The sequence below is a fragment of the Meles meles genome, chromosome X, assembly GCF_922984935.1.
Source record: "Meles meles chromosome X, mMelMel3.1 paternal haplotype, whole genome shotgun sequence".
Taxonomy (NCBI): Eukaryota; Metazoa; Chordata; class Mammalia; order Carnivora; family Mustelidae; genus Meles; species Meles meles.
In genome coordinates, this window is record NC_060087.1 from 46,687,434 (window position 1) to 46,712,455 (window position 25,022).

At 45.3% G+C, this 25,022-nt stretch overlaps 1 protein-coding gene across 11 annotated transcripts in view; it reads right to left on the reverse strand.

Moving 5' to 3' along the window:
• Window positions 1-5,354: 5,354 nt before the first annotated feature.
• Window positions 5,355-25,022, reverse strand: part of HUWE1 (HECT, UBA and WWE domain containing E3 ubiquitin protein ligase 1) — a 169,879-nt gene continuing 150,211 nt past the window's right edge. For 8 of the 11 annotated variants that reach the window (XM_045994667.1, XM_045994670.1, XM_045994676.1 and 5 more), the window contains 25 exons: window positions 24,899-24,944; window positions 23,105-23,392; window positions 21,742-22,033; window positions 21,414-21,544; window positions 20,687-20,901; window positions 20,322-20,610; window positions 20,089-20,191; window positions 18,777-19,323; window positions 17,311-17,914; window positions 16,494-16,615; window positions 16,230-16,386; window positions 14,879-15,011; window positions 14,376-14,578; window positions 13,636-13,763; window positions 12,215-12,311; window positions 11,129-11,284; window positions 10,416-10,661; window positions 9,998-10,115; window positions 9,205-9,345; window positions 7,958-8,245; window positions 7,737-7,842; window positions 7,090-7,207; window positions 6,618-6,799; window positions 6,162-6,352; window positions 5,355-5,582 (listed from right to left, as the gene is read on the reverse strand). In XM_045994667.1, coding sequence (XP_045850623.1) covers window positions 5,480-5,582; window positions 6,162-6,352; window positions 6,618-6,799; window positions 7,090-7,207; window positions 7,737-7,842; window positions 7,958-8,245; window positions 9,205-9,345; window positions 9,998-10,115; window positions 10,416-10,661; window positions 11,129-11,284; window positions 12,215-12,311; window positions 13,636-13,763; window positions 14,376-14,578; window positions 14,879-15,011; window positions 16,230-16,386; window positions 16,494-16,615; window positions 17,311-17,914; window positions 18,777-19,323; window positions 20,089-20,191; window positions 20,322-20,610; window positions 20,687-20,901; window positions 21,414-21,544; window positions 21,742-22,033; window positions 23,105-23,392; window positions 24,899-24,944 — 5,004 coding nt within the window. In that variant the 3' untranslated portion in view covers window positions 5,355-5,479. The remainder of the gene's footprint in view (window positions 5,583-6,161; window positions 6,353-6,617; window positions 6,800-7,089; window positions 7,208-7,736; window positions 7,843-7,957; window positions 8,246-9,204; window positions 9,346-9,997; window positions 10,116-10,415; window positions 10,662-11,128; window positions 11,285-12,214; window positions 12,312-13,635; window positions 13,764-14,375; window positions 14,579-14,878; window positions 15,012-16,229; window positions 16,387-16,493; window positions 16,616-17,310; window positions 17,915-18,776; window positions 19,324-20,088; window positions 20,192-20,321; window positions 20,611-20,686; window positions 20,902-21,413; window positions 21,545-21,741; window positions 22,034-23,104; window positions 23,393-24,898; window positions 24,945-25,022) is intronic. The other 3 variants (XM_045994677.1, XM_045994673.1, XM_045994674.1) reach the window with 2 other exon arrangements.

The window sequence follows — 25,022 nt, forward strand, 5'->3', positions numbered from 1 at the left end:
CACTCACTCCCTGACATATTTATTGTCTGCCTTCCCCCAGGAAAATGTCAGCTTCATGGTGGCAGGAATTTATGTCTGATGTGTTCACCCGTGCCTTCCTAGCCTGACACAGTACATGTTCAACAAATGTTCATTCAATGAACAAAGCCGGACGATATGAGTGTAATAAGGAGTGGTAGAGACTGTGGGACCTGTGAAAATATGTCCACCTCAGACCATTCATATTAACACACACCCACACACATCCTCATACATATACCAGGTTGTTGTCTGCAAGCCAAAGAGTTTGGGCTGCCAGTTTCCATCCATCTGAATTTATAAATAGTAAAAAGCATTAACAGGAATATAGGATTCAGGCCAGTTGGCACCTTACTGTGTATAGTTCCTCATAGTGTCAGTGTCCCAGCAACCAAAGATCAGGAGCATGAACCTGCCCTGAGTCGAGAAAGTTGGCAGTGAGGGGGAACACACAGCATGGGGGACTGTGGGGTATTGCAGTAAAAGAAAAGTTGTATCATAGGATTTGGGCTTGTTAAGTGATTTGGGGACAATTCAAAGTGAAGTTTTACTCTAGATTGAATACTATCAAGAAGTGGGGGTAATTTTATGACGGGGTATGCTAACACATCCTCCCTATAGCGAGAACAGATTAGAAAGAGGCTAAAGCTATAACTGGTTTAAAAAAAAAGCAGCCACTCATTAATCAGGATAGGGGATGTTCAGTTAATTTCTGTGGTTTAGACAGTGTCCTGATGTTTTGTCTGTGTTCAGACATGATTTTGAGGTGGTCTCAATTTTGTCTTAATCCACCACAGTTACAGAATGACCTTCTCTGATGTTGATATTCTGTGAAATTGCTTATGTTCAACAGAACACCAAAGCCTAACTGAATGCTAGGCTAACTCCCAGAAGTCAGCGTCTGCTTTTCTCTTTCTCGATAGACGTTACAAAACTACACATCAGAAAAGTGGTGCCAATTTCTCAGCAGTGGCTATTTCTTCACATTCTCTGATACCTGTGTTCACACACATGTGAACTTAAAATGTATATTTTAAGTTTTTATATTAATCCCAGTTAGTTGTATTAGTTTTAGGTGTTATATTAGTTATATTATATTTAGGTGTTATATTAATTTTAGGTGTACAGTATAGTGATTCAAAATTCCGTACATCACCTGGTTCTCATCACAAGTGCACTCCTTAATCCCCATCACCTGTTTAAACTATCCCCACACCTTCCCTCTGGTAACCATCATATATTTCAATTCGGTAAGTGGTTTCCACTGGGCTTTTTTTTTTTTAAAGATTTATTTATTTATTTGACAGAGATCACAAGTAGGCAGAGAGGCAGGCAGAGAGAGGGGGAAGCGGGATCCCCGTTGAGCAGAGACCCCGATGCGGGGCTCGATCCGAGGACCCTGAGACCATGACCTGAGCTGAAAGCAGAGACTTTAACCCACTGAGCCAGCCAGGCGCCCCTTCACTGGGCTTTAATGGATTTTTGATTATTACAGAGGTAATAATTATCACAGAGGTAAGCATTTTTATATACTTATTGTTCATTTATATTTCTTCTTTTGTGAATCATCTTTTCATATCCTTGCATGTTTTTCTGTTGGGGAGCTTGTTTCTTAGTGATTCATAAATTTAAAAAATATATATATTTAAAAAATATATGTATATACATATAAAGTATTAACCCATTGCCTGCTAGAGACATTTTTCCCCCTGGAATTGTCATTGTTTTTTAATTATGTTCACGGTGTTGCCAACATTTTAGTAGTCAAATGTATCATTATGATATATATTCCATTATGATGTCTGTGTAGATTTTAGCCTTAGGTTTTCTATATCCCAGATCAGTTATTATTTGCCCATATCTTCATTTTGTGTTTTAAAACATCAGTTCATGTTTTCACTCTTGAATTTATTTCGTGTGAAGTGCAGGGCAAAATTTATATTTATATTTTGTAAATTTAAAATTTTATAAATTCATGTTTTTTAACCCTCCCAATACTCAGGCAAGTTTCCTAACCTTAACATTGACAAAACTATTCTTTCCACAACTAACTCTTGGTGCCTCATTTTTTCTTTACAGACCACAACATGTTGAATATTCACCGCTAAGGCCATTCTGTCAGGTCTATTTCAACTCCCATCTTGTTTAGCATGTCAGTTTGTCCCCCACAGTCTCAAAGCCAGCTATACTTGCATTTTTATGCAAATGTACATCTCATTTATTTGTCTCTTTTATGCTTCTCATGAGTTTTGTCATTTTTCTTTCACGAGTCCTAAACACTCCTTCTTACAGCTATTCTTTGGTATTTTGTTACTGTTGTGAAGAGAATCTATTTCCTGTTCATTTTCTAACTGGTTATTGCTTGTATTTGAGAACACGTTTAATCTTGCTACCCCTGCCTGCTAAGTCTCTGTGTACCCATTGCCCCCGTAGTTTCCTAACACCCGCCTCCTTCCCTTCACACAGAGCCTTCTCAGTATTGTCAGTCCATGGTAAGTGCTCAATGGAATTTTGATTAGGGGTGATAATTGTTTCTCCAGCCTAGACAGACACATATCCTAAAGAACCATACATTCCAGTTTATTCAGTTTGCCCCTATGGCCCAGCATGATTATTAATAGTACCCTTTTTCTTAAATTTTCCAACTTTGGATGATGAATTACATGGTCACTCTAATAAGAAAAAAAGGACTATTTTAATAAGGAGGTAACCCATGGTAATCATTAACTCACAGACAGATCAGTGGAGGGAATTACTTGAGGGCAAAAAGAGACATGTTCAATCATGTCATGCAAGCAGCCTTCATGTAGAATTAGGCCTGTTATTGATTCCCTTGCTACCTACCTCAAATTCATTGTGAAATTTAGTAAGTCATGTATCTCAAAGATTTATAATGAAATGTCATGTTATAAAGTATCATAGTATACAGCATTATAAGAAACACCCATGTGTCTAGCACCACCCAACCTAAGAAATAAACATTACCAAGGTAGTTGAAGCTCTGTGTGGTTACTTCTTCCAAACTGCATCTGCTTGTCTCCCACAGCTTATCCTGAACATTGTGCAGTACTCTGTCATACTCATGCATGGATTTTCACTCTTCATACATATGGACAGTTTTTCATACGATTGGTACATACATGCTATATAGTACTGTTTTGTGACTTTTAAGCAGGTCTCATACTTATCTTTGAGATTATGCATGTTGATACACATTTTTACTGCTACACAGGATTCCATTGTAATATTTATTCACACTTGTTGGGACAATGTCTGCATGTTTTTTGTTTTTTTTTTTTCATTATAACCAGTCCTCTTGCTGGCCTGTTTTAAGTGCTAGTAACTTTTGGTTCTCTCTGGCTAGCAGTTTCTCCTCAGTAGTTGTACCTTATTTTCTGCTTTACTGAAGTGATTAGAACAGACATATGAGTGTCACTAGCAGTAATTGGCCACCTTATGCTTCCTGTGTGATGTTGGCTGTTGGTCTGAGCCAACCTTACCAAGCAAGGTAGTGTCTTTAAGTTACCAGTAATAATTGTTAGCAAATACCTTGCATCAATTGACAGGATTTTTCTTATTTGACTGACATTGAGGTGATTAATATTACACCATACACACATCCCAAAGGCAAGTCATGCTTAGACACGTTAAATATTTGTAGTATGCCACTGAATTAGATTCAGTTTTCTTCAGGGTTATTCCATCTGTGCTCCCAGCTTCCACACGCAACTCCTAAACCCTATGCCTCCCGAACTTCGTTAGAGGTTTGTTTTTTCGAGGAATCCATTCTTAAGCTTATCAATGCCACTGTATTTCTGCTTATTCATTTCAAAGCTCTGCTGGACTCCCAGCCTCATCTCAGGCCACCAACCTTTGCTCAAGCTGTACCATCAGCTGGACTCCTACTACCTTGATCTAGATTACCCTCCCCTCCTTAACTCCCAGCCAGGATTCAACTCATGAGTGCCTGACAATGGAAAGCCTTCCACAACCTTCCAGGTTAGGTCAAGGACTTCTGCTCTGGGAAGCTAGGGACACCTTCCCTCCATCTGTCACGGAACTACTCAGTTTCCTTCCCCCTTGACTAGAAATTCAATAGCAGGGACAGAGTTAGATCATCTGTTTTCTCAGTTTTCAGCAGAATGAGGCACAGGCAAGTGTGGATATTTTAAAAAAGGGAGAAAATGTCCAGCAGCCATTTGCATCAGGACCAAGGAGGGAAGGGGTTAGGTTAAGGAGAAAATCTTTACAAAACAGAGCCTCAGAAAATGAGAAAAAACACACAAAGCAAGCATCACTTGGGGTTATTTTTCTAACTAAACCTTTATTATTTTCTTTGAAAGCTGGAACCATCAAAGTCCTTGGATCAGCTTTAACTGCTGGATGGAGTTAAAAACCAAGAGACTACTGGGTGATCTGTGAACAGATTGGCAGATGACGAAACAAAACCAAAATGGATGGGAAGATTGTTCTGGAGAGCTAGTCCAATTACTTGATTGCTTACTGAAATTTGTTAGAAAACCTAAAACATTAAATGAAATAAATATTCTAAACTGAGCCCTACACTTGAGGCTGTTATAAAGGCTCATCAAATAGAATTGTCGGTTGGGTTGAGTTCTCAGAATGTTTCTTACAACTTGCTGGTTTGTTCCCCTTAAGCAAGGTGATGCTTTGTCCTTGGCTGCAAATTGTAACACCATCACTGCCCTCAAGTGCAGATCCCATTCTAAAAAACAGGCTCCCCTCAATTCCTGGCGGTTGCTGATCTCTCCTGACAATGGGGAAACCGACTTTGAAGAAGGAAGATGCAATAGTGGTGGTGGCAAAGATGGTTTTCTGGAGAGTCCATTTGCATCTTTTCTCTAGATGTCTAGCACGTGTTCAAGAGTTGTTTCTTTTAAATTTGAAAAAAACTCCGTTGTGAAAAGTGAGTTATGAAGAGTGCTCTTTATTTGAAACCTCCACAACACAGACGCCAATCTTGTCTTGCATTGAATCATTAGCTGTGCACATCAACACATTCCAAGCACAAATTAAGAAATGCAAACAGAACAAAAAAATATATATATATATAATTTTTCCCCTATCCAAAGGTTTCAAGTCTCAATGCAGCAAATCCTTCTGAACACAGAATCTGAGGAGCACACTGTTCAAACAGTTGGGACAAATAGGTCCCTGCAAAGGCTAGTGCCTTTTTAACACATGGGCTGGGGATCATGGACGGCATGGAACAGGGAGGAGGAGGTGAGGAAGAGGGAGAGAGGGAGAGAGAATGAGCAGGAGAGGGGGAATGGGTATGTGCTGGGGAAGATGGGGAAGCTGGGACACACACATGGTGAGTTGGTGGATTTCATTTATTGGTTTTTGACATTTTCTTTCTGGTTCTTTTTTGTTTTTCTTTCCCCCCAATTCCCAGGTCCAACAATGGTAGAAAAACCCCACAGTGGTGGGTGGGGCCTTATTAGGCCAGCCCAAAGCCTTCAGAGCACTCCTGGATGGCCAATAGTAGCATGTGGCGAAGCTTCTCAAAGCTCTCATACGCAGGTAGGTCCAGCTGATTAAAACTAGAGAAAGAAAAAATATCAGTTTGTGACAAAAGACAGCCAAATCCCTATGTTCCCATGGTGCTCACTGACCTCTCCTCCCTGATAGAAACTTCCTCTCTTGTAAACTTGAAATCTTGTCCTAGGCCTCTTGTCTTCCCTCCTCTAATCTGGCCCCACTACTGCCCCCATCAGGCTCCTAAAACATAAACCTGACCCTGTCCTTAAACACCATAGTCTCACTTATGGGTTAATGTGCAAGCTCCAAAGAGGCATTTGGGGTCACTGGTGATCCAACCTCTGCTAATCAACATCTTTAAGCATTCTGTTCCCTCCAACTCCTTGCTCCAGCTGAGCCCTGGAGTACACTGTGCTCTCATGTGGCAGTGCTCACCCACAATGTCTCCCCAGCCTCAATGTGAATCTGGGCTAGCTTCTTATCTCAAACGTCACCTTTTCCACAAAACTACCAAATTATGCACTACCCCAGGTCTAGCATAGCTGGGGCCAGATTGGGGTTCCTGCCCTTGGTTAGGGGTCTAGAAGCAACAAATAGGCAAGCTCAGTCTGAATGCTAAAAGAACAACCCCTTCCTCTTACCATGTGTGAGCTGAAGGCAGGCGATCTGTGGACCTGTCATCTCGATGGATCTGAAACTTCTGAATGCCATTCATGCCTTCAAGGGCAGCAAAGCCTTGCAAGGGCACCTTGGAAGTACCCGTGACAAACTGAAGGAACTTGGCACGGTCAGCTTGGTCGAAAGAACGCAATGCTCTCCAGAACCACTGGATCTGTGGGAAAGGACACAAGAAGCCAGTGTGAGGGGGGTGGAATCTTAAATCTTAGGCAAGTCCATTCTGTGAAATGGGCTTCAGTTCTTTCATTCCCTAAGATGGGCAAGAACAGCCTCTGAAAACACGTATTGGAAGGATGAAGAGTTAGGTATAAGTAAGTTGTCACCTATATCCCCTTGCCCCCTAACAGTGCTGAATTGTGTGGTGTCATACCAACTAGCACTGCTTAGGGACATGGGAAAGGATGCCAGCAGCAGCTCACCTGAATAGAGTTGGACTGGTACTTGTGGTATTCAGTGTTGGATTTCAAATCATCAATGTCAATTGTGGGCAGTCCTGATATGAGGAGCTCTAACTCCTGCTCAGTGAAGATAGAAATGAGGCGCTTTGGAATGATTTCATAGAAGCCTTCTAAGAAAGCTGCCAGCTGTTTACGGATGGCTCCTGGGGAGAGAACCAACAAGCCATGACGCGTCTAAACCCACCCAACTGTTAAGAGGTCAGAGATCCTCAGTCTGGCTCTACTGTAACTAGGATGCTGAATGGTTTGCCTGTTTCACCTAACACTGCTTCTGGCCCTTGAATGGAGGTGGATGAAGGGAAGTATTTTTTGGTCAGATGTTTGTAGACTCTTTGTGCCAGGCAGGGCAAGAGAAAAAATAGTATCTGTGAAATGACTAAGGCCTGACCTCTTCCATATGAACAATAAGGAGTCTAAGGGACATTTCCCCTACCTGTCATCCTCATCTGGCACACCAGGTGTACATATTCCTTCTTATTCTCTTCTGTTACCAAGATGTTGGCCCCATTGGGTTTGAGGTCACGAACTTCACAGACTCCAAACTCTTGGACCTAGAACACCCAAAATACCAATCATTCATGTCAGGCTTGGTCTAGGATGGGATTTTTATAGATACCTAGGATTACTTGAACTCTTTGACATGTCCTGGGCAGAAAGACGAAGCTAGGTCATAAAAAAGTGTCCTTTATCATGAGCGCATAACTTTGTAATAGGGAAAAGCCATGGTTAACATGCATTAACGACACAGCACGATCTTTACGAAAAACAATTTGGAGGAAGAGTAACCTTAAAAATTACTGTTTTTCACTTAAATCTGTTATAACGAACTACTTTTGGGAATGAAGAATACTGTACTGAACAGTTCTTTTTTTTAAAAAATAAAAAGGAAACTAGGAAACACCTTGGATTGTTTTACAAAATCCTGGTTTTTCTGTTTGTGATGTCTCATGCAAATACCCACTGCTCACTGCTAGATGGGGAATGGGGCGTGAGACTTTATCCAGTGCCAGTTCAAGGGTGGTCCCCCAGTGGGTTTCCTGGATAGATAGGATGTGCTGTGGTCAAGATTTCTTGACCTACCTCAGTGCTGAAGGTGAGGTCATAACCTAGTGTGGAGACATCATTTTCCAGCAGATAAACCAGGCCCTGGTAGAAGTGGTAATCTTCACTCTCCATATCTGTGTATCTAGAAAAATACAATTAAGAGTCATAGGTTAGGGTGGAGGAGAGGAAGTACAGGGGTGGGACACAAGAAAAGGACCTGGCAAGTGAGAATGTGGATCCTGTGCCACATTCCTCACCTGACAGACTTGCCCAAGATGTGTTTGTAGAAGGACCGAGTAAAATAGCACTCCAGGAGGCGGTTGTCATATACAGCTTTGGCCACAATGCGTCCAACAAACTTGAAGTAGCTGAGGTGGTTGGGGTTGCAGTGGGAAGATGGGTTGATGGTGTAGGTGACCCGATCACCGGGTGAGGTACGGAACAAGGCATACATAGGGTTAAACATCTCCCGAGAGATGATCATATACCACTCCCGCAGGAGCCCTCCAGCATCCTGCCCTTCTTCTCCTTCAAACACTATATACCTGCATAAGAGACCAGAAACAGATGTGCAGAAAGCCCAGCACAAATCCATTCATTTATGTAGCATGACCCGAGTGAGTGAGTGAGTGAGTGAAGCAGTGGCTGGGGAGTACAGGATCAGAGAACAGAGGTGAATGCAGAGTGCCAGGAAAGCCCAGAGGAAGGGTGGGGATCTGGGACAAAATATAGAAAAGATATCCTGAATTATCAATAAAAGCTTATCAATATTCCAGAAAACAGCAACAGGAAAGGTGCAGAGGCTTAAATGAGGGCCTCACTTAGGGAAAGCAGGGAGAGTTGTCGTCAAGTGGTGTCAGAGAGGCCTGAGCTCAGTCTGATGTCTGTAAGGATTTGGTGGTGGAGGAGCTGGGCCCAGTCTGTCTCAGAAGCCTGACTTCCTATGTGGTAACATGGATGGTGAGCCCATGCCGCGAGGGAGAGGAGGAATCAGGTTCCTGAGCTCAGGAGCATTAAACTACGCCAACAGGTCTATCATCTCACTGGCTTCCATGACATGTATCATTATTATAAACTGCTGATCTCCTCTAGGCAGCTTCAGAGTTACCAGTGAGTGATTACCAATTTGGTGAGGGGCCACTCATGCAAGTGTGGTCTCCCCCAAGCCTGGATAGCATTTGCTCAGCAGGCTTCCCATTTCTAGTATAATAGAAAACTCTCTGCGAAGTCATCAGGTCTATTTGGCATTTGTAAATGCCAAAGACTCTTCTCTCTGGGAATTGGTGGGTAGCTCAGCCCAAGGTCCAGCTAGCTAGTAGAAGGCCAGTCTCATGAGACCAGGCTGAGGTGAGAGGAGACAGCTCAGTGAGATTTTCTATACCAGGTTCCTATCTGGAATTCCTCTGGAGTTCCCCTGCACATCTGGCACTGGAGTAAGCCTTCACTACCACGTGGGAAGATCCTCCACCCTCCCATCCTGTCTTTTCTCATTCTTGGCTCTTACAATCGATTCTTCATTTCTTCAGGGGATTTCCGGTGCAGTTCACGATAGGAGTCTTCAAACACATGATCACGGCGGACATGCACGGCCATGTCTTCTTTCCGGAGTCCCTCATCCAAACGTTCCAGCTCTTGGCGAAAATATCTTGGGAGGTAGGGAAGGAAGGAATACAGGATTGGGTGTGGCAGACCAAGTTTCTGTTTGCTTGATTAGAATGAAGACCTATAATGATGCTTCTCCCATCTTCCAAACATCTCTTCCCCAGGGGAAGGTGAAAAGTACCCAGTAGTTGGGAGAGGTGGGTCATTCATTACCAACACCAAATTTTCCCATCTCTACTGCATAAAGTCCCACAGAAATTGTGTCACAGAGTATCTGCAACAAGCAGGTAGCACATGTAGGTGCCAGAAAAGAAGAGAAGGGTAAGGATGACGGGAGTGCTGTGGAGCCCCCGCTGCCCCTGAGCCCTGCTGTAAGTGTACTGTGGTTACCCACACCTCCTGTATGACCCCAAAGACTGGAATGGAACTTTAGAAGTCATGTGATTAAACAAAGGACTGCATTTCTCTGATGAAGAATGGAGACAGAAATGGAGAAGGCGAGGGAATATTTAGGTATGATGATGGTCAGTGGCATAGATGAACGTCCTCCCTCCTGCCTAGAACCATTCCAAGGGCTGCCACCAAGGGAAACTTCTTTTCCCTGAAAACACTCCTTCAGGAGGAATTTTGGCCCCTTTCTGGGAAGGGAGATACCATTTGAAAAGTTTCCATCCCACAGGCTCCAGGACACATACTTGCGCTTGACATCAAAGTCGAGGACACGAATGTAGTCTACCAGGACAGCAAAAGGCCCATCAGCAAGGTGGGTGGTGGACTGCCGTAGGATCTGGTTTAACACAGTGCGGTGAGTCTCTGAGGGGAGGAAGGACACCAAGAATCAGCGCATCTTGACTCCCAGAAGACTACATTACTGCCAACTAGACAGCAACTCTGTGTTTCAGGGAAAAAGACCATGCGGCATAAAAGGGCTTTCAAACTCAGGCCCTACATCACTAGCTTCATTCTCTCCCTCTCTCTCCTCCCCCCACCACACACTTATTCACACATGCACTCTCACCACCTCTCCCCTACGAAAACAGCTAAGAATAAAGTGTATGAAGTGACCCTGTAAAAAATGAAGCCTTCTTTTATGGGCCTAAGAGTTCCCTGTACCTGCAAAGCGAAGGAACTTCTGCGTGTCAGGGGGCAGGCTTGAGGAGATGTGCATAGACGAGGGCTCCCTGGAGAAGAATGGGTCAAGGGAGGAAGGAGTAGCTGGGGTTAGGGGGGCAGGGGAGAGTGGAGGCGGCTCGTCCTTGATGTGTGCCAGCTGGCTCTCACGGGTGTCTCTAACAGGAGGCTTGCTCTCCCGCTCTGTGGCATGGACCAGAAAGAAGGCCTCGACGGCAGGCTGTAACACTGGGGATAGGAATGATAGGGAAATGACATTTCACTTTAGAAACTTCAACATACAAACCTCTTTTTCTTCATAATCAAATTACAGAGGCACAATATAAGAAAAAATAATGAGAACTTATAGGAGAAATACAATGGTAGCAAAGAAAAATGAAGCCATAGAGGAAGTCTGAGCTTCCCTGAAACTTAAAAAAAAAAAAAAAAAGAAAAAAGAAAAAAAAGAAAAAAAGTCAACTAGTTACAAAGATTCCCCTGGTCTAAAAAGTGAAAAGATACAGCGATACAGCTACTAAGAGCAAATCTTTTTTCCGGATACTGAAGTGAGAGAAAAAACACCTCTCCTTTGAATTCTCATTACAGAGACATTGAGAGAGAGAGAGAGAATGAGGGGTGATATGGAAGGGAGAAAATTAAGCGGGCAGAAAGGGCCCGAGAGCAGATCAGCAGGTTGGGACCAGGCCACAACTCACCTAGCACCGCATGCTGGTCATGGGATTCCTCCAGTTCCTTTAAACATTCTCCCAGCATGTCCCACAGCTCATCCAAGCTCAGCTGCTCACTGAGCAGGGGTAACTCAGGTGGCCTCTCTTCCTTTTCCTTCTCCCCTTGTGGGGTTCCATCTGAGCCTACAGGCCACAGAAAGGAGAGACAGAAAGCTTTGAGGTTTTTCCTTCATTTAGCTTTTTCCCAGACCAAATGTGCATTTTCCCAGACCAAATGTGCAGGCCATTAATCCAGATATCCAATGCCCGATCAAACAGACTGGCCCACTGGTTACTAAGTAATACTGAGCAACATCTGAAAGCAAGCTCCAGTCCTACACTGGATGACATTTAAATTTAAATCAAATACAATTAATACAATAAAAACTTTGGTTCCACAGCTGCAGAAGCCACATTTTAAGTGCTCAACAGGCACATGTGGCCAGTGACTACTATAGACAGAGCTGTTATACTCACTGCCTCATTAGCTCTCAAACAATCTATGGATTATTAAATGATTTAATGAATTTCAAAAACGGATGTCCTGTGACAACCCTATCCCACAGAAATGTGTTAAGAGGGCATCGGAAAGTATTCTACGTACAAAGTTAATTAACTTTGAGAAATGCTGCTACTAATAGCACCCACCATGTGCCAGGTTCTGTTTTAAGTGCTATATATATGGGTGTGTGTTAACTTGTTCAATTTTAACTATGAACATCCCTATTTTAAACAAGGAAACTGAAGTTAAGAGAGGTTTGCTTCATGTCCCAGAGCTAGTAAATGGCAGAGCCACAACTCAAACATATGCTGTCTCCATGTCTAACATTATCACATCACAGTTTCTTTACTACAGGAATTATAGTGTATCCTATGAATCTCTAGAAAGGGTGCGGTGGTGACAGTTAGTGATCTTGGTTGGTAAATGCCTATTAACATTTACAAAAGCCAGCGTTCACTGGAACAAACTGGAAAACACTGAGCTTATGTATACAGAGAACAGGGGATGCAGTGGACATTCCATGAAGACTGGCTTTCTCTTCTGCTGTACTGGAAACAGGAAGTAGTACTGACCAATGGACTGAGTATCCTGAGCACTGGGAGATGGCTGGTCCACATCCATGGGTGACTCCTCCCTCCGGACAGAGGCCTCCGACTGGCTTGACTCCGACTGGATAAAAGGGAGACAAAGTCACATAAAAGGGTGCAACTCTGCTTTCCTCAGGGAGAGGCTAGAGGCTGGCTCTACCCATTCTCATACATCATAAGTTTGGAAAGCTTAGAAGATAAAGCTTCCTTTATCTGGTCAAAAAACTCTGTAGCTTTCTAGAACAAAAGAATGGCCTTCCCACCTCTTTTGCTCCTCCACCCTGAGCTAGCAAACTTTTCCAAAAAGCTCCCTGGATGCTTGCACTGCCTCCACTGTACTCCAGACCTATGTCCAGTTAGTTATGTCTAGTTAGACACCAGACCTGAAGACTTCTTCTGAGAACAGATTACATATATATACATATATATATGTATATATATATAAAAACTCAGGTGAGCACACTGTAGGTTTGGCTCTCTGTTTCTGTTTGCTCAGAAAAGGAGAAATAAGGGACAACCTTTGATGGGTGGGAGTATTCATAAAGCCAACATCTGTCCTCTTGGGTATGGGAAAGATGGTGCAGAAAATACTCCAGAATAATAGTTGTTTTCCCTTTCTACTGTGTTGGGAGTCACAGCCCTCAAATTCTACGATGTTCTCAGCATGCTCAATGAAATCATACTGTGTTAATAGTAGTAATATGCAAAGAAAAACCAGGCCTCAGGATACCTTTATTTCCCGGATCTTGGGAAGGTGACTTGCATGTTGCAAGGACAGGAAAACAATGAGAGTGCCACAGCATACAGACATGATGCTAGGCTTTTCCCATAGCCACTCTGTGCTGGGATCCCAACAATGAGTTGGCTATCTAGGAACCTGAAGGTTTCTTCCTAAAAGTGCCTAAGTGCCTAGGGGCCATGGTACCAAGAGAGTATGGATAACAGAAGCAGAGGCCAGGGTAGATGGACCAGCCATAGCCTAGAGGAGGCTGCATGGGATATATACCAAGCCTGGGGGCATTTCAAGGGCAGGATTCCTGATGTACTTGTATTATTCCATGAGACTGAAAAACCTTTATCCCACACCCCCTCAGAACCCTGAAAAACCTTTATCCCACACCCCCTCAGAACCCAGACACTAAGCATTATGCAGTTTGCAAAAGCGCCACTGTTGACTGGATAGCTGGGAGTGGGGTATGATGGCCAAGCTTTAAATCACATCAATCCAAAACAATGAACAAACAGTAGAGAAAACACCAACAGAAAGTAACCCTGTTGTCCAGAAGCATTCATACAGCAAACTTAATGCGAAAGCATACAAGGTAAGGGCAGTGAAACCCCACTGATAATGTGGTGGGGAAGGGGAGAGAGACAAATGAATGAGGGGCCACAGGCATCATGCTAACCGTTGCTGCTTGTTGCTGTCTCCGCGCCCTTTGACCCTCACGTACCATTTGTATAATGGCATCAGCCTCAGCCTCCAGCTGCCGAACAGCTGCCTGGATGCTGCTAGCTGAGCCTAAACCGGAAGAACCTGGGAGAAAGAAAAAAAAAAAAAAAGGCAAGATATAAAAAGTAGAAAAGAGGGAATGCCCAATATTCTCTTTCCCATCTCCTGGGCTGCCACAGGGCATCTTGCTGAAGTCTTTGAGCTTCAGCTCAGGCAGCTTCAGAGTGCTCTTCACCAGGCACTAAGAACTACCATTACAAGTAAGGGCAGGGGACATGGTGCTAGGCAGATGGATAGTGGCAGGTGGAGAGGGTTCTGTGGGACAGGAGGAAAAGAGGTAGGATTTGGCAGGCCACAGCTGAGGCAAAATGGCTGCAATGTTTTAGTCAGGAGTGATCAAAGAAGCAGAAAGGAGACACACTCAGTGCCTTAAATCTTGCTCAACAAAAGAGCTGCCCCCAGTTTCTTTGCCGGACTTCCACTCTCCCTTAATTCTCACTTGCCCTAATGAATTTCCTATGCAGACAGCTTGAGTGACATATAGAACGCAGCCATCAACAGCCTAGGAAAGGATCATCACTTCCTTTTTTGAAAAGGTTAAGCAGGATGGAAACATGACATTAAGTCCTGCCCTCCAGGGACTCTGAGTTTGCCACCACCAACCCTGCCCCTCAACTGGACACTCCAGTTTCATACCTAGCCTGCCTGTCTGCTTGGCTTTCTTGTTAGCTCGGCGTGTGTCGTCCCGGAGCTGGATGATGACCTGCAGTACCCTCAAGAAGAACTTCTGGGTAGACGTCTTGGATGTCAACATGGACATAGAAGGCAGCTGGAGCTCCCGGCCACCCAGAGGTCGCTTCTGAGATGCCACAATTACCACATTCTCAGCCATGTCAAACCTGGATGGTGTAGAGGTGGCTTGCGTATACTGACAGCATCAAAGCATAAACATCCAGAGCAAGCAGGGCTTTTTGGTGTCAACCAGAGGGTTAAAGAATCTCAGAAGGAAATCCCAGAAGTGGGAAAAAATAAGGTAAAGCATGTATAGGACGGATAAGAAAATCTGCCCAAAGAGGGGAAACAACAACAACAACAACAACAACAACAACAACAACACCAACACCAGGAAACCAGCAAGAGCCACCTTTTAGAATACCCCAGATTCCAGCCCCACAGCCAAATGGGTGGCAACCACCCACCTGCTCTGCATTTTGCCTTTTAGCTTGGTGGTCTGTGGCTGCTCCTCAGGCAGGCCATCAGGAGAGAGGGTCTCACACTGGGCTCGTCGCTGCTGTTCTAGGTTGTATTCCCGTAACTCAGCCAGAAGGGTACCTGGTCAGGCAGAGGAGCCAGCAAGTGTTCAGAGACTCCCCTAGTGAAGCAGCTGAAAGCCAAACTTTTCCAAGAAACCTGCCCAGGCTATCTTCTTTGCTCAGCTGCAGAGAATCTGGAGTGAACAGGAATTCTGCTATTCACCTTACTATGTATGTTCATGGATCAGCCATTCGGAGACTACCAACATACTCTGCCTCAGGAATCTGTTCAATCTACGCAAAATGCAGCTCAGTGCAGAGGGGAAAAAGTATCGGTTTCTGAGGTGATCTCAAGCAAATTGCTTAAACTCCTCTCCAAGTTCACTAATCTATCTTGATAACGAGACTAACACTGACTAACCTCACAAGGCAGTTTTGAATATTAGGAGATAATGGCAGTAGAGTAGGTGGGACACTGCCTGGCCCATGGGTATTGAATGGTAGGACTCAAGGAAAGTCAGAGACTGGCCAAATTCCTTCTAGAAGAACCTTATAGTTCTCATGTAACAAATACTCTGGGTCATACAGTTTAACCAATACCCATTATCACCTCAGCTCCAGGCACACTTGTGAGAAGGAGATAACTAAGTAGGTAGCTGAGATCTAGGGAGATCCATGATTGGGTTGGGGGTGGGAGAGAGCAAAAAGACTCTCTATGCTTAAAGAAAATCTGGCTTTACTCCTCAGTTCAATCGGTTTATCACCCTGGGTTTTAGTTTTCTTCTTGATTTAACACCAGGAAGGGAGACTGAAACTAGACAATTTACAAGTGTTTTTAGAACTTCTGTACCCTCACAACTGCACAAAGGCAGAGGATATCTACCACTTGGACTCTCAATTCTTGAGCCCAAGTGAAGTGCAGGTGTATCTCTGAGGTGGGAAGCTGCCTTAGCAGGCTCATCATAGGGCTCTTATAAGTACCCAGAATGGAGAAGCAAAAGAGCACTGCTGGTCCTACACGTACTCATTTTCCTTTACTAAGCACTGATTACAGCGCATGTGCCAGGCACTGGGAATGTAGCGAGAAGCCCAGCCCTGTTCTCCCTGAACAAATAAGTAGAGGGTAACAGATGACAACCCAGTATTATCAGTGCTGCAACAGAGGAGAGGACGGGGCTGTGCTACAGAAGCACAGAGGAGTTTGATTCAACCTGGAGATTCAGGGAAGGCTTCCATAAAGAGGTGACCCCTCAGTGGAAAGCTTCAGAAAGACAAGATGCCTTACTCCAGTTATTACCTATCTGTTTACAAAGAGTATAACCCAGATGGCGAGCTCCATTCAGTAGCAGCTTGAGAACAGTGTCCCGGGTCGCAGGGTCCCCCCGAGAGAGTTGCAGTAACACATTTGCTGCATCCTCTAGACCTTCTTCAGAACACGAGTGGGATGTCAACACCTGGGGGAAAGAAAAAGGGTAAGCCTCAACTTGAGTACCAAAACTTTATCTATTCCCATCCACCTTTTTTCCCTCAATCTTAGGAATTCAGAAGAGCTTGGACTCACCTCCACAGAGAGCTGTAGCTGGTTTTCAGTGAGGCCAGAGGATACGATCTTAAAGTCTGCACTGCTGCTGCCCCCATCACCCATCTTTGCTGGAGATTTGCTGACCTTAGTAGTTGTAGAAGCTTTGAGGAATCAGATGGAACACTGTAAGCCTCTAATAAAACTCACATGACAGAACCAAACAATCACTAAACTGTCCAGGGCTTCACTATGGTAAAGTAGTACAAATGAAAAACCACCCACCAAAGCCAAATCCAAATGACCTGGGATGTCAAAGACTCTCATGACTGTATCTTTTAAAGTGACAAAGAATCTCAAACATTACTCAATTGTTTCCCTACCATCAGAGTCTCCTCTTCAAAACTTTTTTTCCAGTAATTCTTAACTAGTCTGCTGTAGGGCTCATTCCTTTTACTTCCTAGGATAGCCTGGCTATTCTACCCTATTCACCCGGTATCCTGCTGGTTCTTAAACTTTTTCCTAAGACTGGTTCCCTCAACCAGGATGGAAAAGGCTGAGAGTTCTTTGAAGATAGGGACTTTCTCTCTCTCTCCTCCTTTTGGTGCTTAGCCTAGGGAAGCCACATTCAGTGAATGCCCGCTGGTCTTCAGGAGTGTCTGTGTGGGTGGGTGGATGAGTGTGGGGAAGAGAACGATGGAGAGAGAAAACTGGGACTAAGGAGGGCAAAAATGAACACATTTGGCTCTCGCAAACACAAACCAAGCTGACTGCTATCATTACGGAGGAATACCTGGATGGGGGAGTGGGTCAGGTGGGTGCCCATACCCCAAAGCTCCCAGCCTACATCCACACTTACTTGAAACAGTAGTGGTAGCAGTCGTGGGGGTAGTCACCGTGGTCGAAGCAGCTACGGCAATGGTGGATATAGCCGTGGCAGCAACCAGAGCTGGAGCAGAAGTGACAGGGGTGGTTGCAGCAGGGGGAGTGGGCGTGCTGGAGGCAGCAGTGGTAGTAGTGGTAGATGTGGTTGAGGTGGCAACAGTGGTGGAGGAAGCACTGCTGCCAGAATTAGCCTGTGTTTCCGACACTTTGTTTTCTGGGAGAGCGATTGAGATGAGAGAAAGGAGTCTGAGGAGTTTCTCAGTTAAGAGAGAGCTCCGGCGGATGACTGGGTGTGACAACATGTTCATGAGCTGCCCCAGTGGAGAGGCCTCGAGGCTATATGGGGAGGTTTCCCCCTCACCACCAGCGCTCACTGGCACTGACTTCACGGAGTTCTTGCCTTTCCGGCTGACATTCATGTTGTCCAGTTTTACCAGTAAGTCCCAGAAGTCTGTGCAAATGCCACTGCTGGTGGACTGTGAAGAGCATGGGCTGCAGGCCTGCTTACTGCCCCTCTCCCGATCGCTCTCACAGTTTGTTTCTTTGGTCCGCTGCTGTGTAAAGTGGCTGGGAAATACCTGCCAGCAAAAGAAGGACAGGCTTGGTCTAAGGGTCTACACAGAAAATACGTCTTCCTGACAAGGAAAGACAACTGGTTCCTAGACACACCATTCTTCTGAATAGCTTTGGTGACATGAGAGAAAGATCATATAGGAGTTCTATCTAACTGATGGTGAAGTGGCCTACAGAAACAAACAAGGGGTTTGTAGGGAGATGATTAGCTAACCTCTGAGCATCCGTCTCTGTACTTAAGAAATGGGGAGCACAATTATGCTCTATCAAAAAACTGCTGAGATTAAAGGAGATAATGTATTTTTGCATAGTGCCTGGTACAAGGTGGGCCCTCAAAAATGGCAGCAATGATTATTAAAAAGAAGACTGAACAGGGGCACCTGGGTGGCTCAGTTGGTTAAGTGACTGCCTTCGGCTGAGGTCATGATCCTAGGGTCCTGGGAGCGAGCCCCACATCAGCCTCCCTGCTCAGTGGGGCGTCTGCTTCTCCCTGTCCCCTCCCCCACTCGTTCTCTCTCTCTAATAAATAAAAACATCTTTTTTTAAAAAAGCAGGTTCTAGGTCCAGGTCCATCACTTACTAGCCACATGACAAAGCCATTAAAAATTTCTGTACCCTAGCTTCTTCATTTGTGGAATGGGGGTCATACAGACCACTGAGAGTTTTGATAACCAAATGCACAAAAATTATAAAAAGTGCAAGGAAGAACCCCACAAAATTATTTACTGGGTAACTCCCAGAAGCAATACGGGCCTCAGGATTAATAGTGCAGAAAGACCTGCTAGCTTTCTCAGAGTTCAGATTTCATCTAGGTTGTGGCTGTGACCCCTCTCTTCCAACCTGAAGGGTTGGGTTCAAGCTCCTCACCTTGGCCAACTGAATGAGTGTGTCCAGAACATGTCTGCAGACAACAGGAGCAGCCTGGGGGTGGATGTGGACGGTGGAGCCACTGCTTGCATGCTTCTCGGTGTGTTTGCGACCCCCTGAACGTTGGATCTGGAATATATTAGTCCTGCAGCCTAGAGCTGCATCCATGGATACTGAGAGCCAGGAAAGCTGGTTGGAACTCTTAGACTCCATCTTGTGTAGCAGGTCCAGGGGTCGGTTCTCATGGCTGCTTGACCCACAGCTTTTGCTTGACTTTTTGCCCTTCTCCTCACTTGAGGAGAGCTTCGGTGTTTCAATGCATAGCTCACTCTCACTGCTGCGCTGCAAAATGGAGAGCAGACTGCGGATGACCCAGTGGCGGGTCTGGGCATGGTAGCAGAGATTTCTCAGTACTCGGTGTAGACGGCTAGTATTAAGCTTTGGCTCATCCACGAAAAGCAGGACCAGGAGACAGGATAGGGCTTCATGGTCCAGGAGGAGCCGTCCTCGGAGGCGGAGGAGAGTGTCCACATTACTGCCAGAGGGCCTGGAACAGAGAGCATGGTTTCTAGGTAACACTTCAGCTAGAGCTCGGGGATTAGGTATAGGCCAAGGGAAGGGGAATGAGCTGCATATTCCCAAGGAGGCATAAGGGAAGACTGTCTAGTCTAAGTGTTCTTAACAGTAAGAAGAGCTGCCCTCTTGTGTATCTACTGGGTACCAAGTACTCTATAATTCATACCAGCTGGTATGGGGCCGCCATAAAGACCAAAGAACTGCCCATTTTTGAGATGATGAACAAGTGGCTCAAACAGGTTAAGTGACTTGCCCTACATCACAGTGCCCATATTATCAATTGGTGAAATCAGACTGCACTTAAGGTCTTAAAAAACAAACCAATAATGCTTATTTCCTACCTTCTCTAGCCTATCAGGGATTTGCCCGCCTCATTGGGACTGATCACTCCCTTTATAATTTGGCATGTTGGGTGCAGTCTGCTTCAGCCTGGGTAGTAATGAACTCTTCTTCTTCCACAGCCTAGATGTTACACGCTCTAGGCAAGTGGCTTTCCTTACTATAACCACAGCTAGCACCTGCTGCCAGTCTGCCTTACTTTGTGATTATGGTCTATGATAGCTACACCACCCCAAAACTGTGGCCTTCTGAAGGGGGAGTCCAAAGATCTGGCTCCCCTACTCATTCAAGGCAATATCCTAGAGAGATCATCCAGTCTTTCCACCTATAAATTAAGGAAGTTGGACTAGCAACAGAAATGAGAGGTGGTATGGCAATGTAAAAAAAAATAAGGTACCTGTTATGGCTGCTGCTACCCCCCATCTGGAAGGTGCCACCTCTCTGCACAGCAAGGCGAGTGTACTGGACTCCACGGTTGCCACTGAGGCGACTGGTGAAAGCTGGAAGGAAAGAAAAAGGAAACTGAAAGGGGAGGTGGTTGGTGAACTGGGTCCAATAACAGAAAAGGGGAACAACAGAGCCTCATGTGGCTAAACATTTCAGAGCCCTCCCACTTGCCTCCCTCTGTACCGGGGCTTCGGAGGATGGCAGAGAGTGCAGAGGTGCTGCTGTGGCCAAAGAGCCGCTCATGCATGAGTTGTCGCTGCCGGGCTTCCTGCTCTCGCCTTAGGGCTTGAGCCTCAGCAGCAATGTCAGGTGGCATCACAGCCAACACACTGTCCTCCATGTCCTCCAGGACACTACGGCGCAGGTCTGAGGGCAGGGTCTGGATGAAGGTCACAGGGTCCATGGGGGTGTCCGAACTGGCATTCTGTGCCAGTTCCCGTCGCTGCTGCTCAGCTCTCTGCTGTGCCAGCACCTACGGAGCAGAAGTAGTCAATGGGGGCATACCCATAGCTAGGCAGCCTAGCCCCACCAGCTCCCTGCTCACATACTTCCTCCTGGATGGCTGGAGGCAGGGCAGCCAGGAACTCAGGGCTCACTTCAGTCACACCAGGATTCCCCACCACTGCAGAAGCTGAGCTATTTGCTGAAGGGGCAGTCCGAGTTGGTGGACGGATACCCAGCTGGTTCTGCAGAACTTCCCGGCGGATGTCATCAGGCAGAGCAGCCAGAAAAGAGGGGTCCACACCTTCGGGTAGACTGATACCTGAGGGGAGGCACAAAATGTGAAGGGACTCCCATCTCTACCAACGCTTAAAATGTACTCGGAGTAAAGAGACCCATGGCCTTATTTAACCTCAATGCATGCAAAGGACAGAGGACACAAAGAGGGCCCATTCACCTTCCCTAGGCTCAGAAAAGCTCTTATTATGTGCCACAGTCTTCGTGTATGCTGTCACTTAATCTTTATCAAGACCCTACCACGTAGCTATTATCAACCCCCCTTAGTACTGATAAGGATCAGAGAAGTTAAGCAATGGTTCCAAGTTCTGAAGGTAGGTGACTACAGAGGGGTTAACCTGAGCTAAGATCTGTTTGACTCCAAAGCCTGGGCTCATCCCATCATGAAGCACCAGCACCCCCTTACTGCTGGTCCTCCTCCCGTAGGTATGCCACCTTCCATGTGGATGGAACCATTTAATTGGCAGGCATTTCCATACCACAGGCTCCTAGAAGCCTACATAACCCTAGGATGGCCTAAGCACACATGGAGCTCACCTGCAAGGGGATCTTCTTCTTCACTGCTTGTTGAAGGGAGTGGCTCTTCTAGGATTCCCCGGGAATCTGCTCCAGAAATGGCCACAGCAGAATCTCTGGTGGAAGAACTCTCAGAAGATGCAGGGGGAGAGCTAAAAAAAATAATTTTCAGGTTGTTCTTGGTATTAATGTTTCACCATTTATAAAATACCCCCATAATACCCCACTCTCATAGAAGCCAGGATGATTTCCCCAGTGCACCAAGCATGTGCAAGAGTTAGCAAGTATGCATGTGGCTTGAAATACCCACCAGCATATTCTGCTTTCCTCTTGCTCTCACAATGCTTACCTGTCCTCAGGGGGCTGGGTAGGTTCCCCTGACCCATCGCCCCTGCCTTGCACTTCTGTCACAACAGGTGGGGCATCCCCAGGAGTGGAGCTGCCTGCTGTGGGTTGCTCAGAACTGCCAGCTGCTGAGGTGTCACCCACAGCCTCCTCCAGGGTACAGGAAGCCAGGCTACTGGTGTCCATAGGAGAGCCTTCCAGCTGACTGCTGACAGCTGTCAGCGCATCAGAATCTTCAGCTCTCTCTGGGGAAAGAGAGGCTAGGAGGAAGTCACATGGAGAGGTTAGATCTCTGCCTAGAAGAGGGGGCCGAATTAAGATGCAGCCAGATTAGACTTCTCTACTGTCTTGCTGGCCTGACATTCCCCCTCAGTCTCATATGCTTTATAAAGCTCAGCTCAATTCCTCATGATGTTCCTGGTATGCCTGTGAAACACCTTTCCCTAGGCACCCCAGGTAAGGAAGGGAGTCTATCACTTTCAGATTCCATGCAGGCATCATTTGTACATGCATGCTGATTTTGTTTATCCAAAGAAGGGTCCTTGAAATAAAAAACTCCTATGCCTTAAGGTTTTTCCAGAGCCTATCACAGGCAGCATGGTGCAGAGCAGGAATAGCAAACAGGTTTCAATTTACCCTGTTGGAACACTGCTGTGAAGAATTTTGAGGCCCCACTGCAAACCAGTGGGAAACAGTGCCATGAGATAAATAGTGTTTGCCAGGATGGGAGAGATGTGTGTGTGTGGGGGGGTGGGATGGGTGGGGTGGGTGGGTGATGTGCTTGCCATCCCTAAAGGATGCTGAAGGAGAGCAAGCTTTAAAGTCATACAACAGATCTGGATTTTTCTCAGCTCAATCACTTATTAAATGGTCTTGGGCTAATAATCTCATGTGGGTTTCAGTTTATTCACGGAGATAATACTACCTACTTTGGAGGGTTTTGTTTTGGATGTTTATTTACAATCATTTAAAAGTAACTCCTACCCCCAATGTGGGGCTCAAACTCACAACCACAAGATCAAGAGTTGTTGCATGCTCTTCTGACTGAGCCAGTCGGGAGCCCCAGAAAGGTTGCTTTTAAAGAAGCAACAGGCTTGCCATGATAGCCCAGGAAAAGTGATCACCTCAATAAACTGTTTGCATTATCACCTGTATCATTTGACACTCAGATATATGATCACTTGAGTCCATAGAGAAGAAACCTCAACTTCAGCTAAGAAAGAAAATATGCAAGCTAAGATCCTACTCTCTGAGGACCCGAACTTCTACTATTTCTTTAAGGACAGTAAAAAACTCCAAAGATGTCCATTTTCCTTCCTGTTATTATCACCCTTCACCCCTCACCCAAACCTTGAAATTCTACTCACTTATAGTAGGAGCTGGGGACAACTCCATCTGAGTTGTTTCTGCTTCTCCACTTGGCCTTGTGGGACCCAATTCCTCTGACTCTACAGGCATCAATAGCTGTGTAGAGCTACCCCCTTCTCCAGCAGGGGACTGCAGCTCTTGAGCAATCTCTCCCAGGGCTGGTGTGGGTGGGAGTGTTTGTTGCTGTTGTGAAGGCTGCAGAGTGACAAGGGTATCCTTGGACTCAGATGTAGCTGCATCAGTTGAAGATGGGGTTGTTGGGTAGCTGTCAGGCATAGGAGTCCCATCTTTCTCGGAAAGAATAACAATGCAGGTGTTAAGGGACAATCAGCCAAGAAACCAGGGAGCCACTCAATCAGCACATGTGGCCTGACAAGTATCTCACCCAGTCAGTAATGTAGGAGTATCCTCCCACCTGCCCCCAAGTGTTCCTAGGAACAGCTTGTGGCTCATCTGGTATACCCAGGATGAGGGCTAAGGCACAGTGTTATCTTAGTCTCAAGAACTGAAGATCTGAATCTTTACAGATCCTAAGAATTAAATCTTTTCTATGCCCTGGGTGGAAGGGGAAAGAGTTCAAAGTCACTTTATGATGACACTTGCCTCACCCTAAATATCACCTATCCCCTTTGACCTCCCTTTCCTTAAGAGTCCTGATTATCCCAGGAACATCTGTATCTCTGATGGAGGCAACAGTGCCAAGACTAAGTGTGAATATGCCCACACCAGGGAAAGTAGTAAGTTGTATAGTTATCTTCTAATTGGGGCCTAAAATCCCTACCCCACAACAATACAACTTACTACCTCACCCCAGCATAAGCAGAATCCTCTAGCAAGGGCAGCAGACAAAAGGCCATTTTACCTGGTAACAGACCTTTTCAAAGACCTAGATTAAAGGCACCAGGACACCTACCACCCACTTTCACTGCTTAGAAAAAAAAACAAAACTGTGTAGGCTTTAGTATCTCATTTTGCAATTCAAATGCCAAAGGAGATAGAAGGCATAGGGAAGCAGAAGAAAGTTCTGAGGAAATAGGGGTGGGGGAGACATAATACCACCTGGACAAGTTATCAGAACCATGAAATAGCTGCTGACATTAAGATTAGAAGGAGGAATACAAAACATATAGTAGTAATACCAGTTAGCCCACAGATGCCAAAAACAGATTGCTCAGGATAACATCCCTAGACTTTTAGATTCCAAAGACTCACAACGTTTATATAAAAAGGAAAAAAACAGAAAGAGACTAACACAGGGTTACCAAAACCTAGGTTAGTTTAGCCAAATAAGAAAGAATCCCGTCAATAACACCTAATAAAAATATTTTGATACCAAAGAACTAGGAAGGGCATAATCTCCATAAAAACCAGTTCTTTAAATTGAATAAATTCAGCTTTCTGAAAAACTCATTAAACCCTCTTTATTTTGTTCATCTCCACAGAGGGCTGGCATTTGGGAACCACCACCATCAGAAAGTCTCGCAGCACCACACCACGGTGGTCACCAAAGGCAATAGGACACATGGCCTTGCTACACATGCCAGAATGCAGCACAGCATGATCAGAGAGAGACCCTGAACAGAGCACGTCGGAGGGGAAGTGTACCACCGTGGGAAAGACAGTAGACTGTATAGTTATCTCCAAGATGGGGTATGACCCTAAAACTATACAATCTACTACCTCATCCCACAGAGCACCAGTGTTCATCTTCAGCCCACTTGGGCCAGCTACTTGAAAGGGTCAAGAAAAAGAACCAACCAATTAGCAGGAACGTGAAAAAGGGGAAGAGTTACCTGAGAGGGTCTGTTCAGTGGAGTCATTTGTCTTAGATGCAGTACACTGGAAAGAGAGGGGACAGACCAATGTGGGACTTCCGCAAGCATGAAAGACAGTGGAAAATTGTAATAGCTACCCCTG